Source organism: Ostrinia nubilalis, chromosome 11 (genome assembly GCF_963855985.1).
Source record: "Ostrinia nubilalis chromosome 11, ilOstNubi1.1, whole genome shotgun sequence".
NCBI classification, from domain to species: Eukaryota; Metazoa; Arthropoda; class Insecta; order Lepidoptera; family Crambidae; genus Ostrinia; species Ostrinia nubilalis.
The window spans coordinates 6,044,659-6,063,740 of NC_087098.1; the positions used below are offsets into that span (position 1 = coordinate 6,044,659).

Here is a 19,082-nt window from a genome sequence, read left to right on the forward strand (position 1 = left end):
ATATTCAATCATAAATTGCATGTTTCCGCATGTTATCCAACAGTGAAAACGCCTTGAGAGCAGTCCAGTCTTTCACAGTCGATACAATCAAGCCAAAGGAGACGGTTCAATGGATACTCATTTTGGGGCAAAATTTGGAAATTACACTCAATAATTGCTTTAAATAAAAATAAGTGCCTCAATTTGTCAGTGCTATTGTAGCAATACAACTCATTATATTGTAACCCACTTAACAGTTCACTGCGCGCGAAAATTGTTAATTTTGGATGTATGTTTCATGTCATCTGTAATGAATTTGGATGATTCAATCTGATTGAGTGAACCGGTGAGCCAGGCCAGCCAGGCGTGGGTCGTCACTACTGGTTAAGGAAGGACAGGATTGACCGTCCGGAGCCGTTTACACCGCAAACCAGCTTCGCTCGGCAAGCATGAAGCACGCTGCGCCCGCGCTCGTCGTTATAACACGTAAGTTTCAATTTTCATAAAGTGCACAGTGATTTGAAGTGTTATTGTTTTTAGGACCGATTGAAGGTTTCTAAACCGATTCTTTGAGGATGTCCGTTTACAAAGCTCGAGTCAGTGTGCGTTCGGAAACTGTACCGTGAGTTATATGATGTAGTGTTGTTTTTCACAGTCATGTTTATTTATGAACCTGTACCTATATTTCATGTTCTTATAAAGGATTTAACTGCGTAACAATTTGTGATTATCTTTCTAGAATCCATAAATGCTCTACTTGTACATTGACTACACTTTACAATTTCTTTTCACCTAACATGATTTAATGTTTAGATACATTTGCGTGAAAAGCTTTGCACATAAGCTTTAATAAGTGCAAATATCTTATGTGTAAAGTTAAGTAAATGGTGTCACATTTTGAATCCCATTGAAATAACCTATCTACTCTTCTCTACTCTTTCGTAAAAAAAACCACCTCGTGTACAAACTACCTCTTCTTAGCTAAGTTTTTCTTTTATAAAACTGTCCCCTATTTCTTTTACTGATAGCTAGCTAGAACCTTTAATTAAGATTTACAAACTTTTTCTCATCTCGATGTTATGCACAGTTCCAGCCTGCGCCTGCGCCTGAGATTTTTTAACAAACAAAACAATGCGTGCGTGCATTTAAACTCCGCAACTGCAGTTAATAATAATACCTATTGCGTTAAAGAAGTCGAATGCTTTTAAATGTTGTAACCTTAAACGGTTATAATCGTTTTAAATTTCGGTGGGTTTATTTTTTATTGGCATATTTTAATAAGTAAAGACTATCATTATAATCTAGTAGTTATTTAATCAAGTTATATTCCAACATGTTTACAACCCAAATCTTTTCTCTTTTCAGTCTAAAGCTTCAATCTAGGATAAGTAGAATCTAAACTCTTTTTATTTAGATGTAGGTATGTAACGAGGAAGTGCATGTTATTGTTTTTCTTTCAGTGTCTTTTGACTCTATGTTCTTGTAACCTCTATCAGAGATTTCCCGTTCTGTAATTCCTTCATTTGTTATACTAAAATTTCTTTCAAAACTATAATGTGGGTACATTTGAAGGACTTTGTTATAAACGAGTCTAATTTGCAAGATGTATCAATATTTAAGGAGATAAATATTAGTTATTGAAGTTTCTTGCTGGCTTTTCTCGAAAAATATAGAGAAGAGGAAGTTCTTTAAAAATGCGTGATTATGTAACATGTAGGAAACTTTCGTAGTTTATAATATCAGTAGGAGTATTTGATTTGTTTTAATAATTAATCACCCAGTACAAATGTTGGTTTCGTCATGTGCAACGTGTGCAACCGGTATTGCTGAGGTAACGGCTATAGCAAAAACTAAACAGTTGTTAAAATTCGGAAATGGTAAGCCAATAAAACCGTTCAAACGTGAACGGATTTATTTATTCATGCAATAACTTAAATTTAAAATAAACAGACGTATGATAAACGCACGTCTGGTTCTTTCGATAGTTGCATAAAGAAATGCTTCACTCAATTAACTAGTTGGCTATTGTAAATTTAAATAGACAGTTTATCACAACTAGTCTGAAGGTTTCCAGTCTACCTAGACGTTCGATGCCGCTGGACACTTCAGCGTCACACTTCAGTGTGACATACGGGACATTCCCACCTCTCGTTCCCACCACTGCAACTCCTGTCATCCTGTGTAGCCAGGATCTACAGCTTGACCGCCATAAAAACCCAACCAATGAAGGTCAAGTTTGTCCCGGGGGAAAGTTAAACTGTCATTGGACCCGCAACGAAATTAATCAGAAGAACATAGGAGGAGTTCGATATTAAGGTTCGACTTCCCTCCATTGCAAAGCGGACATTCGGTGTGACATCACATCCTACTGTAATTTTAGTTTAAATGTGAGTTCTCATCTCACTGTTTGAGGTGATTACCACTGAAATGCACCGAGGTTACCTCACCGATTACTGAATTCGATTTCTACGCAAGGCAATTAACTTTTTCAAATGAAAAATCATATTTTATTTAAACTAAAATGCCAATAAACATTGAATACATGCTGCTATAGACTGGTTTGAATTGGAAGTCAATGAGATGAAGAAAATGTAACAATCCTTAGGTGAAACTAATCAGATGAAATCCAATAACTGTACAAATAACTAATTCCGCTTTTTCTACAATCTCGACGATTATTTCAACAAATGGGGTCTAAATATTCAGGACCAGGCCTGGAAGACTGTAAATTTAAAAGAAAATCGCAATTTCATTATAACTTAGACCAGCGGTTCCCGAATGGTGGTCCGCGGAACCCTGGGGTTCCGTGGAAAGGCCGCAAGGGTTCCGTAAAAAATATTATCCCACGTTTCGTGACAGACGTTGTTCGCTCGCACCGACTTGTTTACGCACAAGGGAGGGGGCAGGGCGTGCGGGCGGAGTAGTACGGGGGTTCCGCTAGGAAAAGTATAATCAATTAGGGTTCCTTGGCAAAAAAAAATTGGGAAACCCTGACTTAGACGATGAATGATGGTGAACTGTAATCTGCTTGTCTGAAATCAGTGGCTACTACAGGAACAAAGAAAAAAAGAGAAGAAAATATTTTAGAATCGCAGATAATATTCACTATTATAAAGTGTGCCAGTGTTAAAAAAAACTATAAATTAGAACATAATTATGTACTTACCGAGGGCTCCACGTGCAAAACTGCGCACAACGAATCGCCCCACGAGCGATCACAGAGTGGAGTCTTAAAAAATCCGGTCCATGCACAGGAAATAAGTATTAAAATTAAATACAATAATAAATTAATCTGTTTCCTAAAGCCTAATAGACCTGACTGCTTTATATTAGGGGTAATACTGAAAAATATTTTATACTCGGTACTTCTCCTAGTACAATAATGTATCATGATAATAAGATGACCTTTCATGACTATTCAATCAATGCAAATGTTTACGGATGATTAACTTTATTAGCACTTTATTATTGTTGCATTAATATCTTGTGATCATTTTATAAGTATTTATTTATTGTTAAACGTCTGAAAATATTGAAATAAGTAATTACTCTATTTTCTCTCGTCTTACGTAGTTTTCGTTTCAGATACAAGAACATTCGAAATAATTGATATAGAATATATTTCATGTTTAACAGACATTAAAAGAAATAAATCATGTTTTACTAAACGAGCATAATAAACAAAGGCAGTGCGGAGCGCATTATATTTTTTGTATTATTTTATTTATAATGCGGGATGTCCGTTTCATACAAAAAAATGCGATCATTATTTAGTACCTTTAATATAGTGAACTTTTAGACCTAATAACCCGTATTTACCCGTAATCGATCAAACGGCTAAATCAAATCAGTGAAAGTTTTCGTAGCTGCGCGTACGCACGCTTCATACATTGTGTAATGTTTGTAGAGCGTGTGAGCTAGCCAATGGATCGGATGAGGGATTTGTTCCTGTTTATAAACCGTGTTTCCAGGGCACGGGGATTTGTATGACAAGTTAATTGTAGTGCCCTAGTCTAAATACTTTGTGGCTTTCCAAGAGGCGCTTGTAGTGTCGTACAATTTAATGTTAAGTACTTATACAAAATAGTATGCAAAATGCCAGCATTCATTATCATAAATACTGTTATTTCATGTAAATCGAGTAGGTAATCAAATAATTGAATTAAGGTAAGATTTTAAAGGCATTTGACTTTTGGTTGAAAAGGAAAAAAGTTGCTCAACATTGTACTTACTGGTTGGGCCTATGTCCAACTTTCTTCTCTTCCTTTTCTTCGGTGGCTCCAACTCTCAAATTATCTAGCTGCATGAGATGGTTTCCCACTAATCTGTTTATCGGATTCGGGGCCAGCACCGTCGCAGGAGCCAACCTTCGCGAAAAACCTCTATGGAAAATTAAGAAAAACTCTATGTTGTCTTGGAACGTCTGTCAATGAAGTCAATGTGAAAAATCCGCTGAATATTTGCTGAATAAATTGAATTAATCAAAACCGCAAGAAATATCGACGGGTCGACCCTCGAAGCCTGGTCTCCGTCTTCTGATCCGCAGGTTGGTGGTTTCCGTTTTATGCAGCTGTATTTTTGAGTTGTTTGGAGTCACCAGCCGACCCCCGCATCATCTTTCTTCCCCGCAATTTTTTTATTCCTGGTGTGGCTATTTACACGCCACACCATTTGTTGGTCCTTTCGAACCTGGATATTCCAGCTTATTTATTTTTCAAATAATTAACCCGCATAATTTAAATTTATTTTCGTTTCAAATAACGTGACGTTCATACACCGCCGGCCATATTTTTTTGCAATTTGTTTATTTTCAAAAACTTTTCATAGTATTTTGCTGTTTTGTCATCATGGCAAATACGAAATTAAATTCGAAATTAAAATTATTGCTTTCCAAACAAGAATCAATATTCGAAAGAATAAATACTTTATTCAATTCATCGAAGAATATTTCCAATTTTGATTCAAGATTGAATCAGAAGTTTTTAGAGGAATCAGAAAGCATTTCTGAATTACATGAAAAGTTTGAACACATACTGGATGAAATAAACGAAATTCAACTTGAAATTAACCCCAATTTTACCGTAACTTATAATTCGCTCAGCGCGTTTGAAGATTTATATTCAAGCGTTAAATACGCGCGCAATAAGTTGTTATTGACGTCGCCTTCTACTAATTCGCAAAATGGTTCCTTTCATATTAAACTGCCACCAATCGAACTGCCTTCGTTCGACGGTAAGGCTGAAAATTGGCCTATTTTCTATGAAATCTTCCGCACTAACGTACATTCTAATAAACAGCTGACGGATTCACAACGTGTGCAATATTTGATGAGTAAATTGACACACAGCGCCCTAAAAATGACCGCAGGTATCGTTCCTACCGGCGATACTTATAATATCTTGTGGGATAGTCTCGTCAAAAAGTACCAAGATAAGCGTAGTCTAGGTGTTCACTACGTCAATAACATCCTGGACATTAAAACATGTGTAGGTACCGCTGCGAGTCTTAATCCATTTGTTGAGAAGTTATCTTCATCTATTGCAGCTCTCAAACAATTAGATATTGAAAACTTAGCAGATTTTATTATTTTGCAATGTAGTTTGAGGAAAATTGATTCTCAAACGCTTCAGAGTTTCGAGATTTCTGTAGGTGATAAAGAAATACCTACGTGTGATCAGTTCATATCTTTTATTCAAGACCGCGTTAAAATATTAGAGAGAACTCGCAATAATAGTAGTTCCAACACTACCGCTGCTTCTGAACCCCGTAAAAATAATTATTATAATAATAATCGGGACGCGCCGCAAAATAATAACACTTATAAATCTTTCGTTTCTAGTAACGATCCGCACCCGCGAACTCAAACGTCCAGTCAGTGTATTCTATGCAAAGCTGACCATAGGTTGTATTCTTGTTCTCAATTTCGAGACAATTTTAACCCGCAAAAACGCTTCGAATTTATAAAATCTAAGGGCGGTTGCGTTAACTGTCTTAGTGTTTCTCATACTGCAAGTAAATGCAATTCACAACACACTTGCAATAACTGTGGCAAGCAACATCATTCGCTGCTTCATTTTGACGTGCCCGCACCGCGGAAATATTCGCCCGCTACCTCTGCCGCGTCACAAACAATGTCGGCCGTAAACACCGCGCCACAGTGCACAGAGAAGTGCAGTAGTACTACTCCAACTCAACGAAATATGAATGATGCTTCTATTACTCTCACTTCGGAGGTGAGACCGAGTTCTACCATATTATTATCCACCGCTCAAGTATTTGCATCGCACCGCGCTAATAAAAATAAACAGATTGTACGCTGTTTGATTGACAATGGTTCACAAAATCATTTGATAACTTTAGATTGTTGTAATAAATTGAACTTGCCCGTTAATAAATTGCATGACTCTTACCTGCAAGGCGTTGGCAAGTCTGCGAGACCTGTTCATGGTTTTACTTATTTTGATATCGAATCTCGTACTGATCCGAATAATAAATATCATATTTACGCTCTTGTGATCGACTGCATCACAGATCGTCTTCCCGCGAATTATGTTGATATAACAGAGGATATGACTTACCTCAATAACTTACCGCTTGCTGATTTATCCTGGAACATTCCTAGTGAAATTGATGTAGTATTGGGTGTTCAATTATTCCCTTATATTTATTTGGGGAATAAGGTGGAATCAGGTTCACGCGCGCCTACTGCTATACTTACTAGTTTTGGCTATGTGCTTATGGGTGACGTACCGGCTCGCTCTAGTCAATTGCCGACGCACTCAACTGCATTTTTTACTGCACTTCCGCACACTGAAATAGAATCAAGTTTACATAAATTCTTTGAATTAGAAGAGGTTCCTTCTAAAAGCTTTCTTAGCCCAGATGAGGCAGAATGCGAAAATATTTTTACCTCCTCGGTGATTTACCAGGATAAACACTTTAGTGTCGACTTACCGTTCTGCAAAGACCCATCTGTATTAGGAGATTCCCGTTCCGTAGCTTATAGACGTTTTCAAATGCTTGAACGAAAGTTTGACAAAGTGGATGGCTTACGTCAAAACTATAATAAAACCATAAATGAATATATTCAACAAGGTTATTTATCTGAAGCCCCCGAGGCAGACTCAGATGAGGGTTACTACATTCCGCACCACGCTGTATTTAAAGCTGGAAAGGACAGCGCTCGCGCCGTGTTGGACGCCAGCTGTAAAACTCAATCTGGTTTGTCACTTAACGATATTCTTTACGTTGGGCCGAACTTACAGTCTGACCTATTCTTACTGCTAATAGACTTCAGAATATTTCCTGTTGCAGTCACTGCTGATGTAAAACAAATGTTTCTTCGCGTAAGTGTGAATGAACACCATCGCAAATATTTGAAAATTCTCTTCCGTTTCGATCCTCAAGAACCTATACGCACTTATCAATTTAGTAGTCTACCCTTTGGACTCAAACCAAGTCCTTATATAGCTATGCGTACGATACGCAAGTTAGCGCACGACCATAGCGACCGCTTCCCTGATGCTGCTAAAGTAGTAAATACTCAATTTTTCATGGACGACTTTGTCTATTCGTTACCCGATGTACCGACCGCAATTAATTTATCCCGCGATTTAATTGATTTGTTCAAGTTAGGGTCCTTTGATCTTATCAAATGGACAAGTAATTCTCCCGCACTGCTTGAGGCTCTTCCAGACTCACACCGCTCACCTGTCAGTTTCTCTGATACAGGTAATAATAATTTTAAAATACTGGGTTTGTCCTGGGAACCTGCTGATGACAATTTTTCCTTCACTACTGTCGCAGTCGACAGTAAATGTACAAAACGCAGTATTCTTTCTCTGGTTGCTCGCTTATTTGACGTTCTCGGCTTAGTTGCTCCCGTCGTCCTGTTTGCCAAGATTTTGGTTAAGGAACTTTGGTTAAGCAAGATAGACTGGGATGAAGTGCCTCCGGAATCCATTCAAAATCGTTTTGCTGCTTTTCTATTAGATTTGCCCGCTCTTTCGACCATGAGTATTCCGCGTCATATAGGTGTTAACTTGGATTGCGCAGTAAACATTGTTGCTTTCTGCGATGCTAGTCTCAATGGCTATGGTTCCTGTATTTATTTACACATAACTGACCCTGCAGGTAATATTGTTGTCAGGCTTCTATGCGCTAAATCTAAAGTCTCACCAAGTAAAATCCAAACGCTAGCACGCTTGGAACTCGTCGCTGCTTTACTTCTTTCGAAACTTGTGCGAGTAGTTCGAGAGAGAATATCCGAGCGCATTCCAATTGTAGGAATCTATGCTTTTTCTGACTCCACGATAGCACTTTCTTGGATACATTCGTCTCCTCATAGATGGTCTATTTTCGTTAGTAACAGAGTAGCCAAAATCCAAGAAAATTTACCGCCTCATTGTTTTCATCACGTGTCGGGCAAAGAGAACCCCAGTGATTGTATATCTAGAGGGATGTTACCTTCTCAGCTGATTTCTCATTCATTATGGTGGGATGGTCCAGTCTGGCTTCAAAGACCTGTCAATGAAAGGCCTATCGATATATTTACTCCATTAGAGAGTGAAACTCTGCCAGAGTTTAAAGATAAAAGCAATACGCTTATTGTTGCTGCTCCTTCTGAGCCTTCTTTAATTGATGAATTATTGAACCACGTTAATTCCTGGAATAAGCTTCTAAACACGTTTTATTATATTCTGAAATTCACAAAAAGGTTGCCGAGTAATGAGCTCGTAGCCAATAGAAATGCGTCGGAGATTTTTATACTCAAAAGCATTCAGAGCGTTCATTTTAACAAAGAAATTGAATTGTTAAAGGCTGGTGAGTTGCCTTCGAAGCATCTCCGTGGCTTATCACTTTTCTTAGACCCTCACGGTGTAATTCGCATTGGAGGAAGACTGTCTAAATCAGACCTTCCCTATGAAGCCAAACATCCTGCGCTTCTACCCAAACGTGACCGCGTCGTTGAACTTCTTATCGATCATTATCATACCGCTAATTGTCATACTGGACCTGGATTGCTCATGTCTATTCTTCGTCAACGCTATTGGATATTAAATGCCAGATATATTATACGCGCCCGCTGTAGACAATGTAATGTTTGTTTCCGCTTGAACCCGCAGCATCCATCTCCCAAAATGGCAGATTTACCCGCATTTCGCATTCAAGATGCTAAAGCTTTCGTACATACTGGTACTGATTTTGCAGGTCCTATTAGCTTCATTCCCACTAGACGAAGGGGACAACATTCTCAAAAGGCATACATATGTCTTTTTATTTGTCTAGTTACGAAAGCTATTCATATAGAATTAGTTTCTAATCTTAGCACAGATGCGTTCCTTTCCGCCTTTAAAAGATTTATGTCTCGCCGCGGTCCAGTATCTGTTATGTATTCAGATAATGGCACCAATTTCGTCGGTGCTAAAGCCCAGCTCGACGAAATATATAACGTATTAAATAATATTGAATTTCAAGATGAGATTAAGCGAATGCTAATTGATCATCGCATAGAGTGGAAAATGATCCCTCCCCGCGCCCCACACTTTGGTGGTATATGGGAATCTAATATAAAAAGTATAAAAACGCATATGTACCGTGTTGTAGGTAAACAACTTTTTACTTATGAAGAACTTCTAACAGTTCTTGTGCAAATTGAATGCATTTTAAATTCTCGACCGCTTGTAGCGATATCAGCTGATCCACATCCGGACGTCTTGACACCAGCACATTTTTTAATGTCCACTCCTTTGCGTTACTTGCCTTCAACAGAACTGAATGATGAAAAATTAACTTTAACCAACCGCAAGAAACTTTTAGACCAGCTTGTTTTATCATATTGGAATAAATGGCGCCTCGAATATTTGCACACGCTGCAAGTTCGTCAGAAATGGTGCACACCTGAACGTTCAATCGAACTAGGTACGGTTGTAATAATAGGCAATGATAATGTACCGCCTTTGCATTGGGTACTTGGTGTAATTACCTACCGAAGTTTTTCCCGGTTCCGATGGTGTGGTCAGAGTCGCTTCGGTTAGAACCAGTACTGGTGTCTATAAGCGCCCAGTAACTAAATTATATCCGTTACCTACACAATAACAACTTATAACGCATTTATTTATTACATTAACTATTATTTTATTTCTTGAATATTATTCGCATTATTATTATGCATTAATTTAAGTACTTTAAAGCTCTTCGATGTGAGGACTTTATACATTTTGTTTTCTTTAGGGAATTGATTCTTATACGGTTTCCTGGATGTATTTTGAAGTTTTTGTTTATACCTATACTTAGCAAATTGCAATAATACGTCATGTTCCCCCTTTTCTTTCTTTTCTTATTATAATTTCTTTATTGAAGTCCTAATGAACTTCAAGGCGGGGAGCATGGTTGGGCCTATGTCCAACTTTCTTCTCTTCCTTTTCTTCGGTGGCTCCAACTCTCAAATTATCTAGCTGCATGAGATGGTTTCCCACTAATCTGTTTATCGGATTCGGGGCCAGCACCGTCGCAGGAGCCAACCTTCGCGAAAAACCTCTATGGAAAATTAAGAAAAACTCTATGTTGTCTTGGAACGTCTGTCAATGAAGTCAATGTGAAAAATCCGCTAAATATTTGCTGAATAAATTGAATTAATCAAAACCGCAAGAAATATCGACGGGTCGACCCTCGAAGCCTGGTCTCCGTCTTCTGATCCGCAGGTTGGTGGTTTCCGTTTTATGCAGCTGTATTTTTGAGTTGTTTGGAGTCACCAGCCGACCCCCGCATCATCTTTCTTCCCCGCAATTTTTTTATTCCTGGTGTGGCTATTTACACGCCACACCACTTTCTCTAGAGTTTAGCTCTATAAAAGTACCTACCTACAGCATAGTACAGCAACTACCTTAACCTTAATAATTACCACTCCTTTGCGTCGCGCAGTCGGGTAAAAATAGGATAAAGGTTTTTAAAAAGATATGAAAACCACATTACTCGTAATTTGTGTCGTCATGATAAACATCTACATAGAATCGCATAAACAGATATAAATCTTGCATCAACAATGCATTAACGATTTCCTTGAAGCGTCCACCAGATTTGGAAGGTTCTTGACCCTACAGACAAGCTCGAAACCAGTTGCATTCCCCTTCCCGTGACAAGACCGCGAAACCCGCTGCAAAACCACTATAATTAGAAACGATTGCTTAACCTTGCACTATACTTACTTATGTAGATTGATATAAGTAGGTAGTGTATAGGTAGGTACGCTGCAAAACAAATTAATCTGGTCTTTTTCAAATTTTCATAAAAGTAATTTAACTGAGACGAAAAATACCTAAACTAAGAATTTCATGTTTTACCTTTTTTACATATTTGCCTCAAGAAAACCTATAAAGTTCCTGATAGTCTGTCAGGATCTTATCTGACAGATAAGCACAACTTTTGGTTTCATAGATCTCGGATAGATATTTTGGTAAAAATTTGGCGCCCTAGTGAACAAACTGTTATTCCTGAATTCATAAAGCAATGTCTGGTTTTTTTCAGTGTTACAACTATGCCAAGCAGAAATATCGGAGATTGTACCAGGGACCTGGTTTTCGGCAAACGCAATCAACGATGGATACTCGCCGAAACCGATATCAGAGATATTCTCCACTGAACCTCCATTCTCGCCGACAAAGCCCATTATTGTCCTCCCTTCCTTCTCCTCTTTACAACAAGAGGCCGAAGTCACTCATCATTCGACAAGTACACCTGAATATTATCCATCTAGTACCCCGTACCCGCCGACGAGCACGCCATACCCTACCGTTAATGTGCAGTTTGAGGAATCAAGCTCTCCACGTCCCCCATCAAGCAGTACTTTCCCATCGTCGAGTGTCTCTTATTCATCAACGCCAAATCCTTTTATTACACCATCAAGTACCCCTCTTCCAAATTATAACGCGAATTTTCTTCCATCCAGTTACTCATCAACATTATCTACTTTCAATCCCATTGTTCCCTCCAACGCTGTGACCACGCCGTCAAGTGAGTACTTTGATTTCTCACAGACTCCGAGAACGCCGTCCCAAGCTCCCCAGTTCACAACGCAAACAGAAACAACTCGGTCTGGCAAGAGCACCATGTCGCAAACGCAAAGTATAACATACGATGGGCCGCAATCACAGCAACCCCTATTTCTGCCCCCTACACAGACCACAGCTCCTCCAAATTACTTTGTGATATATCAGAACGCGCCGCAGATGCATCCCGCCCAATTCCCCCAGCAACAACTAACATCTGGCGTGACGCAGCCTCCAGTGTTCATCACTTCTCCAATATCCACCACAACTCCGCTGCCTCCATCATCAACGTCATTGGCCACATTTTCTGATGGCACCAGTTCCCCCTTCATTACGAATGGTCTCACGGACAGTACTGATCGGCCGACGATAACGTTCCGGTCAACGCCACCGACCTTATTCTCTCGTACCACTGCTGGCTCGTTATGTAATTCGACCAGGTACCCTCCTCCCCGGAGCTCGCCGAGACCCTCGTTGCAGGTCCATCCTGGTCCCCCAAGAGTTCCATTTATGTCTAATCTGAAAATTCGCGTGGTTGCACCCAAAGGCTCAATAACGAATGTGAAGATTAACCCGTCAACGACAACGAAACCGCCTCCCACCAGAAGAACTAAGAAACCCAAGAAGAACTCGTATGATGGCTGCATGGACTCCTGCAAAGGGAGGAAGGACCCCCTATGTGCCGTTCCATTGGCTACTGTGATAGTAGACCCGAAGACGTTGAGAGGTTTCAACTCGATCTGTCACATGGCATGCCACAACTCGTACAAACCGGACCGTGAGTATTATTTTTTTAATTTTAGTTTATTTAGCTTAAATCCTTAATGCAACTTAGGTTGGTATTTATCCGTTTTCATATATGGAATTTATGTCCAGTACTCATAATAACTTAGCGTATTCGCTACAATAATGTTGCATTTAATGAAACATAACAAATAAGTATAAATTAATAACTCAAAACTAATGCAAGAAAATAACGAATTACTGTTTCATGTATTAATTAATATTATATGTATAGATTTTTTCGATACAAACTATGTTAATATTTCACGCATGATGCGTATTCGTGTAAAACACAAAAACGATAGTTAGCTACATACTTGCCAACTAGTACTTCGATATACCCTGTTAAAGTTGCACCAATGTGGTAGACATAAAGGTTTCGGCAATATGTTTATTTTTTCACACACGATTAACACTTGCATTTCAGAATTCCGTAATAAAGCAATAAAATACTCATTGCTTCAGTCCTTTCCAAATTGAACCAAAGAGACTTAGTTGGATACAATGTGAAATAAAATTGACAAAAAAATGCAAGTTACTTTTACAAATTACCTAACAAATAAAGGCGCGCGCGCACAGGAGACTTTTGTCACTGTGGCAGTATATCTCTCCAAAGTAGAGATGGGTTATACTAGGTAAATTTGATACTAGGTGCACCTATTCCAAGTATTTATTAATACTTGATCCAAATACCTATTCCACCTAGTACGTAGTAATTTACCATACTTGACGCGACTAGTGCGGACTAATCCACGTATTATGACTTTAAAATACAATTTTCTTTGAAAAGATACAACCGTAGTATTAATAATGCAATTTGAAATTGAATAATAATGTTTTTGCTGGCTGTTGATTTATTGATATCCTCCCTTCATACTTCAACAGGCTATTCCTATCTCACACCTGCCTGCGCTCAAATTTGTTTGTCAGACAGAGACGGAGTGAATCTCTACGTTCGCACATAAGCTTAGCGAGAAATACGCGGTGCGCGTAATACACGACTACGGATTATGCAATAATAACCTCTATTACTTTGATGGTAGGGTCGGAAATCGTGTAATTTAAAAAATACTAGGTGGACGACTACGGATTATGCAATAATAACCTTTATTACTTTGATGGTAGTGTCGGAAATCGTGTAATTTAAAAAATACTAGGTGGATCAAGTATTTTAAAAATTGGAATAGGTGCCACTTAGTACTGTAAAATACCTAGTGTGTGGATCTGTTCTAGTAAATACGTCTCATCTCTACTCCAAAGTTATGAATAAGTAAGTAATACGTCGTCTATTTTTTCATAGCCGCGCATAGCCTAGAAGTTAACTCGTTTTTGTTACGTTCGTTTATTATTAGATAGAAAATTACTTGAATGATGTTTAGTGAAAAAGTTTTCTAAAGGGACAGTGAAGTTGTCATCCTACATGGCCTTATTCTATCGTTTTATGTAGGTAAATAATTAATTTTCAGTTGCTAGTTAACACTTTTCCCGCGCTCTAAAATTCTTGATTATGCTCCTATCACGCATCTCAACGGAACCCACATCACGCACGACCCGACACGCACTTGACCAGTTTTCCAAGGCAACTAGTGCGGAAAACTACTCGTAAGCAATCTAATGAACCAGTTAGGTACCCACGCTCATATTCATAATTATACTTACACGTAAGTTGAAATAGTTACTACCACCAAAAAAAATATTTAAAGAAATTATTGCGTGTAACTAAGACGGCTTTAAAGGTAATAAATTTCACAAAACACTTTCATCACTTACACAATCAATTAATAATTTTATTGCATGATCGCAAATAACTAATAACGTGTATTCCTACTTCCCGACACTATAGGTGGTTAAATTCACTCAATAAAATATTGATACGTTTCCGTGTAACTTAACTTAAATGAACCGCAGAATAAATAGTCCTGTATACGAGTTTCTTATGACGTATTAATAGTGGTTTTGAATGGTCGACCTGAAATCTTATTTTGCATTAAGATATATTATTATGTAAACGGGAGCTACAGACGTATTTTTGTAGCACTATAATTCAGTTTGTATATAAATTCGCATATTACATTAGGGTTATCGTATTTTCCCCCCAGTTGGCGCCACTGGTAAATGATAGAATCATACCTATTGACGCCAGTGGCGCCAACTGGTAAATAATGTCGAATACAATTGGAATTTCTATATTACAAAAAACACATCTCTATCTCTAAATATTATTTATAGTTCCGTTTATAATTTATAGTTTGCGATGCGATATAAAAAAAATATTAATGTAGATAATTGTGTGCTGTGCGAATCTAGGCTATATTTCATTTTACTCAATAAAAACGCGAATGTTTTTCTACATGCTATATGTCTGTTCAGTTTCATCGAGCTGTCCTGTAACCGGTTTTATTTGATTTACAACAATAAAAAATGTAGGTAAATAGAGAACTGTCAGGTTGCGTGTATGTTATATGTTAACATGAAGTTATTATAACACACCGTTATAAACTTATTGTAATACTAGCTTTCCGCCCGCGGCTTCGCCCGCGTGGAATTTTGTCTGTCACAGAAAAACTTTATCGCGCGCGTCCCTGTTTCAAAAACCGGGATAAAAACTATCCTATGTTCTTTCCCGGGACTCAAACTATCTCTATGCCAAATTTCATCAAAATCGGTTGCGAGGTTTAAGCGGGAAAGCGTAACAGACAGACAGACAGACAGACAGACAGACAGACAGACAGACAGACAGACAGACAGACAGAGTTACTTTCGCATTTATAATATTAGTTGGGATAGTTGGGATTGTTAATAGGGATGATGACTGGGTAATGAAATCGAAATTCTATTTAGTCCGTCAGACAGATAATAAGAAAAAAATATTATTTAATTATGAAAGAAAATAAAAAATATGAGTCTAATATTTTCTAATTATCTGTCTGACGGACAAATAATTAAAATTTTGTCATCTAGCCTATTGTCATGATTATTTTATATTGTTGATTTTATGTCGTAACTGCGTCACTTGTCTCTTAATTATCGTCAAAAGGTTCTTTCTTTTTTACTTTTAAACTTTATACCGATACGATAAAGTACCAAAACAATTGTCATTTTGTAAATCGACACAAACTGGCGACGAGTATCTTCATAATTCTGTTAAACTTTACAGCATATGAAAAACTCGTGGACGGTCGCTGCGGCAGACTTCGAACCCGCATCATTCGAGTTGACGGCAACCAGAAGGTGCATCGAGAGGAACTTAAGAAGTCCGAATACAGTGTCATCAACACCGGCCCCAAGACGATCGTAGAGTTCGCGCATGGAAGTCATTCAAAATAGCACTAGTTTGTGCTAGCGATGCAATGAAAATATACAAAAAAAAGTGTAATTTGCTTTACTTAAATTGCACATTTCATGAACATTTACGCCATTTGCGATCAAGGCGTAGTAAGCCTTTTAAAGCAAATGAACACGTACTCCCAATTATTTCATGCAGCCACTACCAGTTACCTTCTCGAGATTATTGGTCCTTCGAGCCGGAGAAAAATCTATGCAAAATATAAATTCAAAAACAGCTCGTGGCGGTAGTCACGGACTACAAATTATTGAGTTACTAAAATAAAGGACGAATAGAATCCGCCATAAAGCAATTTTAGACATGTCTATCGAACAGTTTGCTCTATGCGATTTGTGTAACACATACATTGTATTTTCATTGCTCGCGGATAAAATGTTAAGACCAAAATGTAAAATAATAAATGAAAAATGTCAGTAGGCATTACATAGAAGTAATACATTTGCTACAGTTAACATAGTTATTGTTATAGAAAAGTAAAATGTAAATAGTGACAGATCTAACCTTTTTACATTTATGTACAGTCGACCGCACATCAGATTATACATTTTTAATGCAAAATCACCTCTGTTATAATTGCATAAAGTACCACCGTGTTTGCCTTGATGTGCCATCGTCCGTACCTGTCTTTAGTTTGTACCTATAAGGACCTTGAGTCATCTCAAATTAAATCTTTATTTAAAGACGATTATAAATAAATATGCTAGGGTTTTATTCTATGAAGAAAATCTTATTAAGTTATAACAAAAAAAAGCGGACGAGATGACGTCATAATCCAACTATAGTCAAGTCCGCTATTTCATAGAGGTTTTACTCTCCGCCTAATTTTTTACTAGTTTTATTTTTAAGTGGCAATCTTTTTGCTCCGTCCATTATTTCCTAAGACACGACAAGTTTAAAATTCAATGAAATGTTCGAATGAAAATGCTGTCCCAATTTACGAAGGTCCAATTTTGTGTAATAATTTTTGTCGTTTCTGAGATTTATGTCGTATTTTTAAATAAAATATAAAATCGAAATGTGGGCTTATTTGATTTTACCCCGAAACCGAGTCTCATTGTTTATAGCTTCTGTATCGTAGATATCTTATCCAAAATGTGTGAACGTCAGAATGGCGGGTGTATGGTCACAGAAATGAATAATATAAATATGAATTTTTAATACCTGAGGTGTACCTTTATGTACCTTTAGTTATTAATTTTGTACTTCCCTAATACGGGAACAATTTAAATTACAAAATGAGCCGCCAACCTGATATCAGGTTGGCGGGTGTATGCTGAAATTGGACGAAACAGGTAAGTTATGGTTTTCTTATATTTACCATTATTTAGTACCTCAAATGTACCTCACAAATATATTATGATAAACCAAATGCGACGAATAATTAACGAGAAAATTGATACGAAAAATTTGATGTCCACCATTTTTTTGATGGCCACCATTTCTTATAACAAGTTAGAAAGTTGACACTGACACAGATAATACATACCATACAGATATTTTTTAAGTCTGTTTTTTATGGCATGCACACTGTCTTGTGCATTTGCCAATGCCAATACTTTCCTAAAATCTAAAAGTATTGATAGTAGCGCCCTGCTGTAAATGTCATAAGGTTGTCCAACGTGGCAATAATAGGGATGTTGACTGGGTAATGAAATCGAAATTCTATTCAGTTCGTCAGACAGATAATAAAAATATTTTGGAGACATTTTTTTTTCATAATCTAATAATTACAGTATTATATTGAGTTGAAATGTCGCGTGACGTCACTTTTGAGTAAAAAATCTACTCAAGCGTGACGTAACGCGCCAATTCAACTCGATGTAGGACTGTTATTATTTAATTATGAAAGAAAATAAAAAATATGAGTTTAATATTTTCTAATATCTGTATGACAGACAAATAATTGAAAATTTGTCATTTAGCCTTTAAAAGTATTGATTGATAGTAGTGCCAAGTGCTCTCCTGTATAGGTCTACCAGAATCTCATGGCAAACAAAAATATTGGAAAAGTGTGGCTTTCATAAGGAAATTGTCTATGGCTTTATTGTCACCTGTCAAAACAAATTACGAGATTTGTCAACCACTGCAGAAATTTTGTGAATCTTCATGATTATTTGTTATTTTTGTGAAAATATAAAAAAAAAACTCAAGCGAGTTATATTGTTTTCAGTGTGTATTGTAAAATATGGCGTAATTTAAACTCAATCTTTGATTTTAAAGCACGTCGTTGAGTTGACAGGTAAGTCGGACTGAAATGTTAAGATTACATTTAGTTTATTACCCGACTGCGTCAGAAAGAGGGTTATGTTTATTTTTAAGTATTTTTCTTTCTTAATAGCTTTATTGAGGTTTACCTACAGGTGAATCTCACAAATTGGTGCAAAGGAATGGTGAAAATGTTGTAACCATGTAAAGAAACTTAATAAGATTTCATCAAGCAAAATCATTATTAATCATCAAGCAAGATTGAATAATAAAATTGAAATGCTGGAAGAGCAATTTATAATAAATACCTCTTTCTCTTGATTATCTGTTGAAGAATAAGAAATAATAAATAAATAATATCCATGGACATTTTAGACTGCGCTTCTAGTCCCAAACTAAGCAAAGCTTGTACTATAGGTACTAGACAACGGATATAAACATATTAAATTATTTTCTTTTTAAATCATACATATACATAGAAAACACCCAGTCCAATACAAACAAAATATATGTTCATGCATACAATTTGTTTGTAATGTGCGATAATCGAACCCGCAACCTCCGGAATAGTAGTCCGTTTCGAAACACTACACCAAGCGGCCGACTAAAATGCAAGTGGAGTTCTTAGAATCGTTTTCTAGTATTTTTTTATCCACAACGAGGAAGCTCTGAATGAAGTAATACGTTATAAGATGGATACATAATAAAATTAATTTTCTTTG

The 19,082-nt window shown here is 37.2% G+C and overlaps 2 protein-coding genes across 2 annotated transcripts in view; one reads left to right on the plus strand and one right to left on the minus strand.

The window, feature by feature from the left end:
• Window positions 1–19,082, minus strand: part of LOC135076152 (venom prothrombin activator notecarin-D2-like) — a 220,340-nt gene that overhangs the window by 38,828 nt on the left and 162,430 nt on the right. The gene's annotated exons all lie outside the window — the stretch shown is intronic.
• LOC135076115 (mucin-2-like) lies at window positions 81–17,171 on the plus strand. Its single transcript, XM_063970579.1, has 3 exons — window positions 81–465; window positions 11,506–12,804; window positions 15,967–17,171. Exons 1-3 carry the CDS (start codon window positions 429–431, stop codon window positions 16,134–16,136), a joined length of 1,506 nt encoding a protein of 501 aa, XP_063826649.1. The 5' UTR covers window positions 81–428; the 3' UTR covers window positions 16,137–17,171.

Coding starts and splice junctions, on each gene's coding strand:
- LOC135076115 (XM_063970579.1), top strand. CDS start 429: ATGAAGCACGCTGCGCCCGCGCTCGTCGTTATAACAC. Junction 466..11,505: donor CGCGCTCGTCGTTATAACAC/GTAAGTTTCAAT, acceptor GGTTTTTTTCAG/TGTTACAACTATGCCAAGCA. Junction 12,805..15,966: donor CAACTCGTACAAACCGGACC/GTGAGTATTATT, acceptor TAAACTTTACAG/CATATGAAAAACTCGTGGAC.